This window comes from Antechinus flavipes, chromosome 4 (assembly GCF_016432865.1).
Source record: "Antechinus flavipes isolate AdamAnt ecotype Samford, QLD, Australia chromosome 4, AdamAnt_v2, whole genome shotgun sequence".
Classification (NCBI taxonomy): Eukaryota; Metazoa; Chordata; class Mammalia; order Dasyuromorphia; family Dasyuridae; genus Antechinus; species Antechinus flavipes.
This window is the reverse complement of record NC_067401.1, coordinates 180,303,947-180,315,528: the sequence shown is the minus strand read 5'-3', so window position 1 is coordinate 180,315,528 and position 11,582 is coordinate 180,303,947. Positions and strand designations below refer to the sequence as shown.

Genomic DNA, 11,582 nt, shown 5'->3' with positions numbered 1-11,582 from the left:
TGTCATTTGGAACTATGACTGAAAGTTACTATACTGTGCAGTCATACTCACTGATTCAATTATACTACATGTACAGACATTTGTGTGTATGTGCAGGGGTGTTAAAATTGTAACCAGAAAGTACCAATTAATTGGGGAATGGCTAATGGCATATGAATATAATATAATATTATTGTGGTGTAAGCAATGGTGAATGGGATGATATCAGAGAAACCTGGGAAGACTTGTATGAACTGCTGCAGAATGAAGTGAGCAAAGACAGGAAAATATTTTATACTATAACATTTTTAAAATAAATACTTTTGAAAGATATGCACGTTAGTCAATGCATTGATCAACTATGATTCCAGAAAAATGATGATCAAAAGTGCTACTTGCCCTCTGATAGAGAGGTAATGGACTAATATACAGAATAATGCATTTTTTAAACACAATGTATGGGAATTTGTTTTGTTCGATTCTGCATATTTGTTACAAAAGTTTTGTTTTTGTTTTTTCCAGAGGGATAATATGAGAGGAAAAATAAATAAAAACTTAAAATTTTAAAACATAATATAAAAAATGACTCTGAGTTTTCAATAACAGGCTATTTTAATGTAATGTAACTATTTAATGGATCACCTCTTATTGCAACTGATGTGGTAACTAACTTGTAGTTTGTTTGGAAATGCTGCATTTGGCATATGTGATATATACATGAATAACTGAAGTATAGGATAACATGGACTATGAAAGGTTAGGGCTTTGAAATTAAAGAGGGGGAAGAATGATGGGGAGAAGCCTGATTTACTAATTTTCTACATTTGATAATAATAAACAAATAATAATAATTAATAATCATAAAGATAATGGTTGTTGTACATTGTCAAAGAGGACCAAAAATAATGTTACTAATCGAGTTACAGAGTGTCAGACTGTGGCCAATCAGATCAATAGGAGCTGGTACTTTGTCCCAGGTCAGACACAAATAGTCTCTATGTACATTTGGTATAGCTTCTCTAATTTTGCTCATCTCAAAGGTATAATAAAATCAAATATACAAAAATTTTCTCTCCTAACACCTTGGGAAGATAATCCACTCCCCATCTAGGACTCTGATTAACTAATTTCTTGTATAGTAGTAAAACCCACAAATTCAAATCCAAAACTACTGCATTAGCAGCATCCAGAACCATAGTTCTTCAAGCCTTCAAGTTTTTCAAGTTGGGGCTGAATACAACTAACTTGTTTTCTGGAATCTGGTATCTAAAATCCCGAGGGCTTGAGCTCCTAGGTTAGGGAATTCCATTTCCTATATCTTTCAAGAACAAATGGAAAAGAAAACAGACCCAAATCCTGATTCTCAGACCACAAGGAGAAAGGGGAATGGCAACTAATTTCACATTCTGCAGCAAGGGGGCACTGAGGCTCTTTAGCAAAACCCAGCCTGAGTGTACGTGACGCCTGTCAGGTTTACTATAACTATTTTTTTGAAGCAGGAGTAATGGAAGCACAAATGTATTTTTAAAAATAAAAAGTGAAAGCGGTATTTTTAGAAATTTATTATATTCATGTTTGTGCACGCGAAGAATTTTGCTTTTCAAATGGAGATTGAAAATTATTTTAAGCCTCTAGTTTTTGTAGTTTTTACCAGAGTTGTCATTGTGTGTGTGTGTGTGTGTGTGTATGTGTGTGTGTGTGTGTGTGTGTGTGTGTGTGTGTGTGATTTAATGAAGCAAACATCACAATACTAACTTCATCCCCTCCCCCCAGTGAATGGTTAATCTGCCCTCTAGTTATTTGATTCTACCCTAGCACGCATCTACGTGCTCTTTACATGACGCAACAATAATGCCCGTCTTCCCTCCTCTCTAGACCTCTCCCAGTCACCCAAATACATCTGGCTTACTGTAACGAGTTTTGGAAATGGGATCTTACTTTTTTTTTTTCAACTGATTTTTGAAGGAATTGCCCATGATGAGAGTGAGAGGATTTTTGTAAATGATAATTATATAAGGCTTAAAATCGACTGGTTTCTCTAATAATTGGGATAACGAAAATGCTGAGGGGATGAAAAAATTATATAGTTTTTAAGAATTTCAATTTAAGAACTGCTACGACATTTCTCAACCTTAATCCTATGGCATAATGTCTCTATTTTCATTTCATTAAATTCTGAGCTAAACACCCTCACCTTTCCGAGATCTCTCTTATCTTGAGTTTCCTCGTTTTAAAAAAAAAAAGTCCCCTAAAGACCCACCCCATTCCTTCCTTCATAGCAAGATTAATAGGTAAAACGAGAGGGGTGGTGGACACTAGATAGTTAATCTCGAAAAGCTTTCCCCAACTCTAAACGCTTAAGGTCCTTACCATCTGTAAGACCCATCCCAATTCCTCATTTTAATCATTTTTTGCTTGGTGTTACTCATGTGCTAGTTTCGAAGTTTTGCAATAGCCCAAATCAAAACAAAAAAACAAGAAAACAAAAAAAAAAGCCTCAGTTTTCTGCAATTTATGGTTTCCTTCTAGGGTCAGACTTTGTTGGTTTTCTACATATGGATTAAATTAACATGTTACAACCCCTAAAGTTATAAACAAAATTATCCTCTTCCTGTTTTAATCTGTTATTTTTGTTTTTATGGGGATCTTAGTGGTTTCAACATTTTTCACCTCAAAGCGCATAAGACGGAAGTGAGCAGTAATTTGTATCTAAGAATTATAATTAGATCGTAACAACTACTAACAATTTTTATCTCATATCCCTCCGGAAGGACATAGAACTGAAAGAGCTGCCCCTTGGACATTTAGATTGGTTGTGTTTCTACCCCTCCCACTCTTTGAATGCTCATTGGCGAATAAAACGTGTCAATCAAGGAGGAGCCTACTGAAGAAAGGGGAACAGGGCAATGCTAACAAAAGGCAGCAGGAACCTAAATTTATTTCTATAAGATTCAAGAACTGGTGCGATATTTGTTCTTTGTGAGGCTTTGTTTTTGAGAGCAGAAAAATACACTTCCAGCATACATCTGTTCTCTTTATTCTTCATAGTCAGTCTGTACCGAAGCACACACAAAGACCAAACTCTGAACCTACCTTTCCTATATTTGAACTAAAACAGTAATTAAAAACAAATCTCCAAATGAAGTGTGAAAATTGCACAAAGAAGGTGAGTGCTTAAATTATTTTCTATTTGACGTCAATATCATAGAACCTGCTATGTAATGGATTTGCTTGTTTATAATGGTGTCTATTTTTCTCATAAGCACATTGCACAGCCGCAGAAGGAAGGATAGATAAGTCGGCTAGATGGTGGGTTGTTGAGAAACTTTAGTATTTGTTTTGTAGCTTTGAATTTTAAAGGGCTTCGGATCAGTGGATGAAGCACCAGGTTATAAAAAAATAAATCTTTTTGTCAAAATAGATTATGACAGCTAATCTAAGGATATAAATTGCTCCTCTGTTCCCAATGCAAATTTGAAAAACGTGTTTTTTTCCATTATGCTTTTTCTATTCTTAGTACCATTATTTATATTTGTTCCATATTTACTTATGTAGGCTACTATGTGTCATACTATTAGAGTGTAAGCTTATTTCAAGTAGGAATTTTTCATTCTTTTTATTTGTATCTCCAAATAAATTCTTGTTGATTGCTTTCTTGACTGATTTTTTTTGGTAGGAGCCAGAGAGAATACAAACAGATTGCATTGAATCTAATTAATTGATGTACCTGCAAACAAATTACTTGGTGCCATTGAATTTTTAAATTTTTATATCATTTAGAGTTAATTTTTTGGTATTTGGGAATAATATGTTGGAGATAAATAGTTGTTATATATTTTATTAACTTACTTATTTGGCCTTTAAGACTGAGAGGATTGATGTGAGACTCAAATGAGAAAGTATATTTATAAAGCTTTGAAGATCTTAAAGTGCCATGTAACTGTTAATTGTTATCATAATTGAACCAAAAATGTTTTCTGGAATTGTCATAAGTGAAATAATAAGTTTCCCCATGAGTAACATCCCACAAATATAAGATAGATAGTCTTTAGCTTTCTGATAGAGATCCTGTAGTGGCAAAAATGTTGTTGACACTTATGTCCTCTTTTTCTCTGTTTTTAAAGGAATGTATTAAAAAGTCAAAAATTGATGACCAACAAAATGTATCACTTGATATACCAAACTTTAACAGTGAACATGAAGAGGTGAGTATATGTAAAACTTTTTGTTGGTCCGAAGAGTAATGTTTTTCCCCTTATTGAGAAGCCATGTCAGGTGCATCATATCCTCTTTTCAAGAAGATACAAATGAAAATTATAAGGGATGAAGAAATAGCATTCATAAATTACTGCTTTTTTATATGCCTAAGATAGCTCTCTAAAAGGTTCTTTTTAAAACTAAAAGACATAAAATTAAGACAACTCTGAGATACCACTACATACTTGTCAAATTGGCTAGAATGACAGAGAAAGATAATGCGGAATGCTGGAGAGGATGTGGGAAAACAGGGACACTGATACATTGTTGGTACTGTGGATTGGTTGGAATTGTGAATACATCTAGCCATTCTGGAGAGCAATTTGGAACTATGCTCAAAAAGTTATCAAACTATGCATACTCTTTGATCCAGCAGTGTTACTACTGGGCTTATATCCCAATGAGATATTAAAGAAGGGAAAGGGACCTGTATGTGCACGAATGTTTGTGGCAGCCCTCTTTGTAGTGGCTAGAAACTGGAAACTGAGTGGATGCCCATCAATTGGAGAATGGCTGAATAAATTGTGGTATATGAATATTATGGGATATTATTGTTCTGTAAGAAATGACCAGCAGGATGATTTCAGAAAGGCCTGGAGTTACATGAACTGATGCTGTGTGAAATGAGCAGGACCAGGAGATCATTATATACTTCAACAACAATACTATATGATGATCAATTCTGATGGGCATGGATCTCTTCAACAATAAGATGAACCAAATCAGTTCCAATAGAGTAGTAATGAATTAAACCAGCTACACCCAGCAAAAGAACTCTGAGAGATGACTATGAACCACTACACAGAATTCCCAATCCCTCTATTTTTACCCGTCTGCATTTTTAATTTCCTTCACAGGCTAATTGTACAATATTTCAAAGTCTGATTCTTTTTGTAGAGCAAAATAACGGCATGTATACATATATTGTATTTAATTTATACTTTAACATATTTAACATGTATTGGGCAACCTGCCATCTGGGAGAAGGGGTGGAGGGAAGGAGGGGAAAAGTTGGAACAAAAGGTTTTGCAGTTGTCAATGCTGAAAAATTACCCATGCATATATCTTGTAAATAAAAAGCTATAATAATAAAAAAAATAAAAGGCATGAAAAATATTAACTATAATCATGTTAGGACAAGTACTACTCAATTTACTACTGAAATTACTCCAGATAAGAAGCAGCTCCCGTTTCTTTAGTCCTACATTGTATATTTTCTGCTATAGATTTGATGTTTATATCTGGGAAGTTTCCTCAGTGGTAAAATTAGGGATTGGACTATCCTTTCCATTTCAAAAATTCTTTGAAAAAAGTTCATTTTTTCTTCTCTGATTTTGATACAAAAGTTTCTCCTCCATTTTAGTTATTAGATTTTTTTCTCCTTAAGCCTATTGTAAATTTCTAAATGTGATTTATAGGTAGAAAAATGTTGACATGGAAAAAGCAAATTAGAGACTTTGGGATTAGGGGGCTAGCTATCTTAGTAGCCCTTATTAGAATTCTACATACTAATTTTAAAAGAATTCTCTTCTATTTGTGTTAAGGGAAATATTCCTTTTTTTTTTTTTTTTTTTTTTAATAACTTTTTATTGACAGAACCCATGCCAGGGTAATTTTTTACAGCATTATCCCTTGCATTCACTTCTGTTCCGATTTTTCTCCTCCCTCCCTCCACCCCCCTCCTTGAGATGGCAAACAGTCCTTTACATGTTGAATAGGTTACAGTATATCCTAGATACAATATATGTGTGCAGAACCGAACAGTTTTTTTTGTTGCACAGGGAGAATTGGATTCAGAAGGTATAAATAACCCGGGAAGAAAAACAAAAATGCAAACAGTTTATATTCATTTCCCAGTGTTCTTTCTTTGGGTGTAGCTGCTTCTGTCCATTAAGGGAAATATTCCAAAAATTGTTGATAATAAGTTAATTGCTGGATGAAATTTCCTTAAATTGTCAGTCATCATACTAAAATGATTATAGCTTGCTTTCACTTAAAGGCAGAAGTCAGATCAGGTGAATTTAAGTTCTTAGGGAACTTGAGCAAGTGATTTAGTTTTTCTCAGACATAGTTTCTTCATCTAGAATATTAGGATAATGCATCTAATTATCTACTTTACAGAGTTATCATAAGTTGTTTATTATAGATATGGGAATCTGCATATGTGTTTTAGTAATATTTAGTAATATTGCAATCTGTTCTCTTGATATTTCTTGGTTTTACAATGTTAATTTTTTTTTTTTAATAATTATAACTTTTTATTGACAGAACCCATGCCTGGGTGACTTTTTACATTATCTCTTGCACTCACTTCTGTTCCGACTTTTCCCCTCCCTCCTTCTACCCCCTCCTCCAGATGGCAAGCAGTCCTATACATGTTAAATATGTCACAGTATTTCCTAGATACAATATATGTGTGCAGAATCGAACAGTTCCCTTGTTGTACAGGAAGAGTTGGATTCAGAAGGTAAAAATAACCCGGGAAGAAAAACAAAAATGCAAACAGTTTACATTCATTTCGCAGTATTCTTTATTTGGCTATAGCTGCTACAATGTTAATTCTTGAAGAAATTAAATTGAAAGTAATTTGTTGAAGAGATCAAGTTACCCCAGTTGTCATTTATCTTTTTACTTTTACAGAAAAATGAGTTCCATAAGTTGGCTGATGCTAAAATATTTCTCAGTGATTGCCTGGCTTCTGACAGTTGTGTGACAGTGGAGGAAGGAATAAAAGTTTTCCAGCAGAATCAGAAGGAGTTTTTCCGTATACTGAACCTTAATAAGGTAGTATGTCTCCAAAGCATTTGAGTAGCCCAAAGTATGCTTCTAGATATTTCACACATCTAATAACTATTTGATTAGAGTGAGTCCATATGATATAAGGAATTGTATGAAATCAGTAACATCTCTGCAAAGCTATCACCCTTATAGTAAAGTCAAAGGAAAAGAAAGACATCAAATTAAAATAGATTTTACTTTGGCAAGTAGAAGCATTTTTAGGAAATTATTTTTCTTTTCATTGATGAGTTTGAGTAAAGAATTTTGGCATTCTGCAATATTGTTTATATCAAGTTTTGCTAGACTTCAAAGAAAAACATTGGTTTTGGATACTAATTTAAGTTACCTAGTTGATCTTTCCTGAGATAAATTGCTGAAAATTGAAGTTGGTCTTGTTGTTGAGAAAGCAATGTAAAATTTATTTTAACTGATACTTCCTGTTCTCTACTAATCTATGAGAAAATAGAATGCTTCAGCTTCAAAGGCCTCTGGCCCAATCATTTTGCCTTAGAGATAAAAATCATTAAAAAAGACCTCACTTCCTTCATGAAACTTTTTCTAAAATTTAGAATTCAGATGGTAATTTCCTTCTGACTCTCATTTTATCTGAATACAAAACTCACCCAATATAAAAATATCAATATCAATATAAAACATAAAATAGAACCTTCCTTATTATTAATCTTATGTATTTAGTGAAAGAATAGATGAGTATATATATATATATCTGCAAAGTTTGCCACAATAGTATAATGATATATACTATATATTAAATTATACTATAATTGACCCAACCTCAAAATTCTTCACTTTAAGTGTGCTTTTCTTTTTTCTACCTGCCCTTGATCACACAATATATATGCTTATATCACATTGACACATAAGGAGTTCTTGGAATCACAGTGAGATAACATATGTATAGCACTTTTCAAATGTTAAAGTGCTATATCTAAATGATAGCTATTATTATCATGTTATTATATGTCAATTCTCATTCTTGTCCTCTTTATCACATTTTATACTACTTTTTGGTGTTGGTATTCTCCTTTGGTTCTTCATAAATACTTTACAAGTTTTCCTATTTCTATTACTTCTCATTCTATGTCTCAACCTGCATTTTTTTCTTACTTTACTCCCTGCTCTTGCTGGGACCTTATTTCACTGATCCTGTCTCATGGCTTTAACTATTCATTTTATGCTCATAACACACAAATTTCTGCCTCTATCTTTAACCACTTCTGAGAATTCTAGTCCAAAACCCTTATCATCTGTAGTCAGTTAAAAAAACGATTTACACAGTGCTTACTATGTGCCAGACACTGTCCTAAGCTCTGAGGTTACAAAGACAAAAAAGACACCCCTATCCTTAATAGCTACCTACAAAGGGTAGATAGAAGATTAAGTAAGAGGAAAAGGTGATGATGGTGGAGACTACTGAGAAAGACGTACAGAAGATGGAATTTAAGTTGAATATTGATGGAAGCCTGGAAAACTGAAACTGAAGTGAGGAGGGAGAGCATTCCAGGCATATCAGATAGCAAAGGCAAATCTCACCTTCTGCAAGAAGCCATTCCCAGTCTTCCTTAATCTCAAGTACCTTCTCTCTGAGATTTCTCTGAATTTTTCCCGTATTTATCTTATTTTTACATAGTTATTGAAGATTATCTACTCCATTAGTTTGGGAGCGCAAAAGCAGGAACATTTTTTTGGTTTGTCTTTATGGCCCTAGCACTTAGCATAGTGTTTTATGATATAGTAAGTAGTCATTTAATATTTATTAATAGTAAATTATATGTTAAAATAATTAAATTTAATTATTAAAATTAACTGAAACAACTGAAACATTAAATTAATTAATAAATATTAAATAATGCTAGTTGACTGCCTTTATACAGGGTAACTAGTACAAGATTAATAAAAGATGAAGTTGGTGATGCAGGACTATAATTTAAGGGAAAATCTGAGGCTGAATTGTAGTGCTAAAAATCATCTGTGTAGATATAACTATTAAACCCATGGTAGCTAATAAGATTACCAAGTAAAATATTGTAGAGGGAAAAGGGAAGAGTATCCCCTGTGAACTCTATTATTAGGGTTTATGGAGGAAATCCAATTAGACAAGGTCTGGGAGAATTGCATGTAGAGAATGAAAAGGGAGAAGAAAAGAATACTTTGGAAAGAGAGGTAGGGAAAGGAAGAGTAAGGAAAACTGTCCTGCATAATCAGGTTACACAAGTAGAAATCTATCCAAACAAGAGGGAGAGAATTGAAGAGAACAACTGACACTTCAATTTGCCTGTCATTCTGCACAGTTGGGAACAGATATACATTTCTTCAACAGAGGGCAAAGGGCAAAGGGAATTAGAGAAGATAAATTCAAGGAGAGGTTAGTCTTAACATACAAACTTTAAGTATGTACAAAAATATTGATAGTTTTATGAATGAGTATCTGAAAAAGTGCTTGTAACTTGGGGAATGGATGAACAAGTTATAATATATAAATGTGATGGAATACTAGAGTGTTAAATTCTTAGTAGCATAATGACCAAGGAGCATTCCATAGAGTTAATGATACAGGAAACATGCTACTCACCTCCTGATAGAGAGGTAAGGGACTCAGAATGTACAATGAGACACATTTATTTTTTGGACATAGCCAACCTGGAAATTCAATTTGTTCGACTTTTACTTGTTTGTAATGAACTTTGTTTTTCTTGTGTTCTTACTTTGGTGGGAAGGAGAGTTGGAGAAAGATCCTAATTGATTAAAACTTTTTTTAAAGACTATAATCAGATAAAGGAATTTCTCAATTTATAAATATGGAAATGGAACATTTATGGTTGAGCAACACTATGACTGTCTTATGTAGAGTTAGGGTGGAGGAGTAGGTCACAGGAAATAAACAAATTTAGAAACTAGGAGGTAAGGATGTTTGTGGGAATATCAATGAGTATATTGAATTGGGCTAATTTTAGGCTACTTCTTGGGATGGAAAGAAAGTGTAAGTTTGGTGCTGAATTCATCAAGGGAAAAAGGAATATGTCTATCCTTTGATTTGATATCTAACAGCCACTAAAACTTTGAGCTTGAAGGGCCACCAACTTAGTTTTAATTAATTGACTGTTAACTGCAAAAAATCATGAATTCATTAAAAATTCAAGACAGTCTGAAATTTATATAGAGAAATTTATATATAGACATTTATTCATTGCTTTCTAGTTATCAATAGAGTTTTTCTTCTTAAATTAAGGATTATATTTGGAAGCAATTTTAAGTTTTATAGGAAATCTTGAATAGATAGTGAAAGAAACAAGTACTAACTTGGACCTCTAGTTTTGGTATATTTAATAGATTTTTAAAAAATTTAATACTAGTTATTATAATACGTAATTCTTTTGCCTCTTCTTTTAGAGTATCTTTAATTTTTCATTGATAAAATTTGTGTATACTGGATGATTTTGATCTGTTATACACAAGGTCAGTCTGCTTAATATGTAAGTAACCCGAATAGTAAATGTTGACACTGACTAGAGAACATTACAAGATTCTAGCAGTTTTAAACTTTGTTCCTAAACTTATAACCACGAAGGAGTTGTATATGAGTCTTTTTTAATTTTCACAACTGCAATGGCCTCAACAAACATTTATTACAAATACATGCTGATATGTTTAGGTATTTGGTATGTATAAATTCTAGAATAAGATAATTTATTAAATAGGATTTCTAATGGAGTGGAACAAAGGAGATTAAATATTTAAGGAGATTTTTAATGTTTTGATTTAGAAACAATTTAAAAATAAAAATCCATAGAAATACAATTCTAAATCTACTTCTTCCTTAAGAATTTACTTTAAAGTTCAATTAAACACATATTTATCAAATTAAATCAAATGATCAAATAAAGTAATTTAGTAATGATATGTTATAAGGATAGATTTCCTTTGAAAATGAAGAAAGTAAATATGAAAAGAAAAAAAAGATTTCTGACTGAACTACATGTTTATATAATGTGTGTTTTTATATTATTTCTTTTTCTGTGTGAAATATACTTAAATAGATATAAAGTAGACCACAAGTTTGTATAGTGCTTGATGGAAGTATTGCTCTGAACTTAGCAAATATAATGAAGTGAAATCTCTCTAGACCTGATAGCATATTCTTTTTAACAATAGTTCTTTAAAAAGAATCACTCTTCATTGTTTGTTTGTTTTTTTTAATCATGAATGAACCTTCATTAACATAGAAATATGCTTGAGTGATCTCCAGTAATTTCAATATTAAGACGACACTTTGTAACCTATTTTTAACTGTGAGGTATTTTAGTGTAATAAACACCCCTGTGAAATTGGATTTTATGATAGAATTGTGAATAGGCTTAAAAAGTAATAACTTTAAATTTCTTCTGAACAGCTATTGAAAACTTGAAAGATCTTATTCCTTATGAAGGCAAACCCCTTTACTTACTCGAGCAATCCCATTCCATCCCAACTCCTCCAGTGAATTGTCCCCTCTGTCATCCCCATCGTTTCATTTATTTTCAGTCTCTCCCTTACTGGCTCCTTCCCCC

General features: G+C 32.7%; 1 protein-coding gene across 2 annotated transcripts in view; it reads left to right on the top strand.

The window, feature by feature from the left end:
* Positions 1-2,824: 2,824 nt before the first annotated feature.
* NARF (nuclear prelamin A recognition factor) overlaps positions 2,825-11,582 on the top strand; it is a 65,390-nt gene continuing 56,632 nt past the window's right edge. Inside the window, exons 1-3 of one of the 2 annotated variants that reach the window (XM_051995643.1) lie at positions 2,825-3,145; positions 4,104-4,184; positions 6,877-7,020. In XM_051995643.1, coding sequence (XP_051851603.1) covers positions 3,119-3,145; positions 4,104-4,184; positions 6,877-7,020 — 252 coding nt within the window. In that variant the 5' untranslated portion in view covers positions 2,825-3,118. The remainder of the gene's footprint in view (positions 3,146-4,103; positions 4,185-6,876; positions 7,021-11,582) is intronic. The other variant, XM_051995642.1, reaches the window with a different exon arrangement.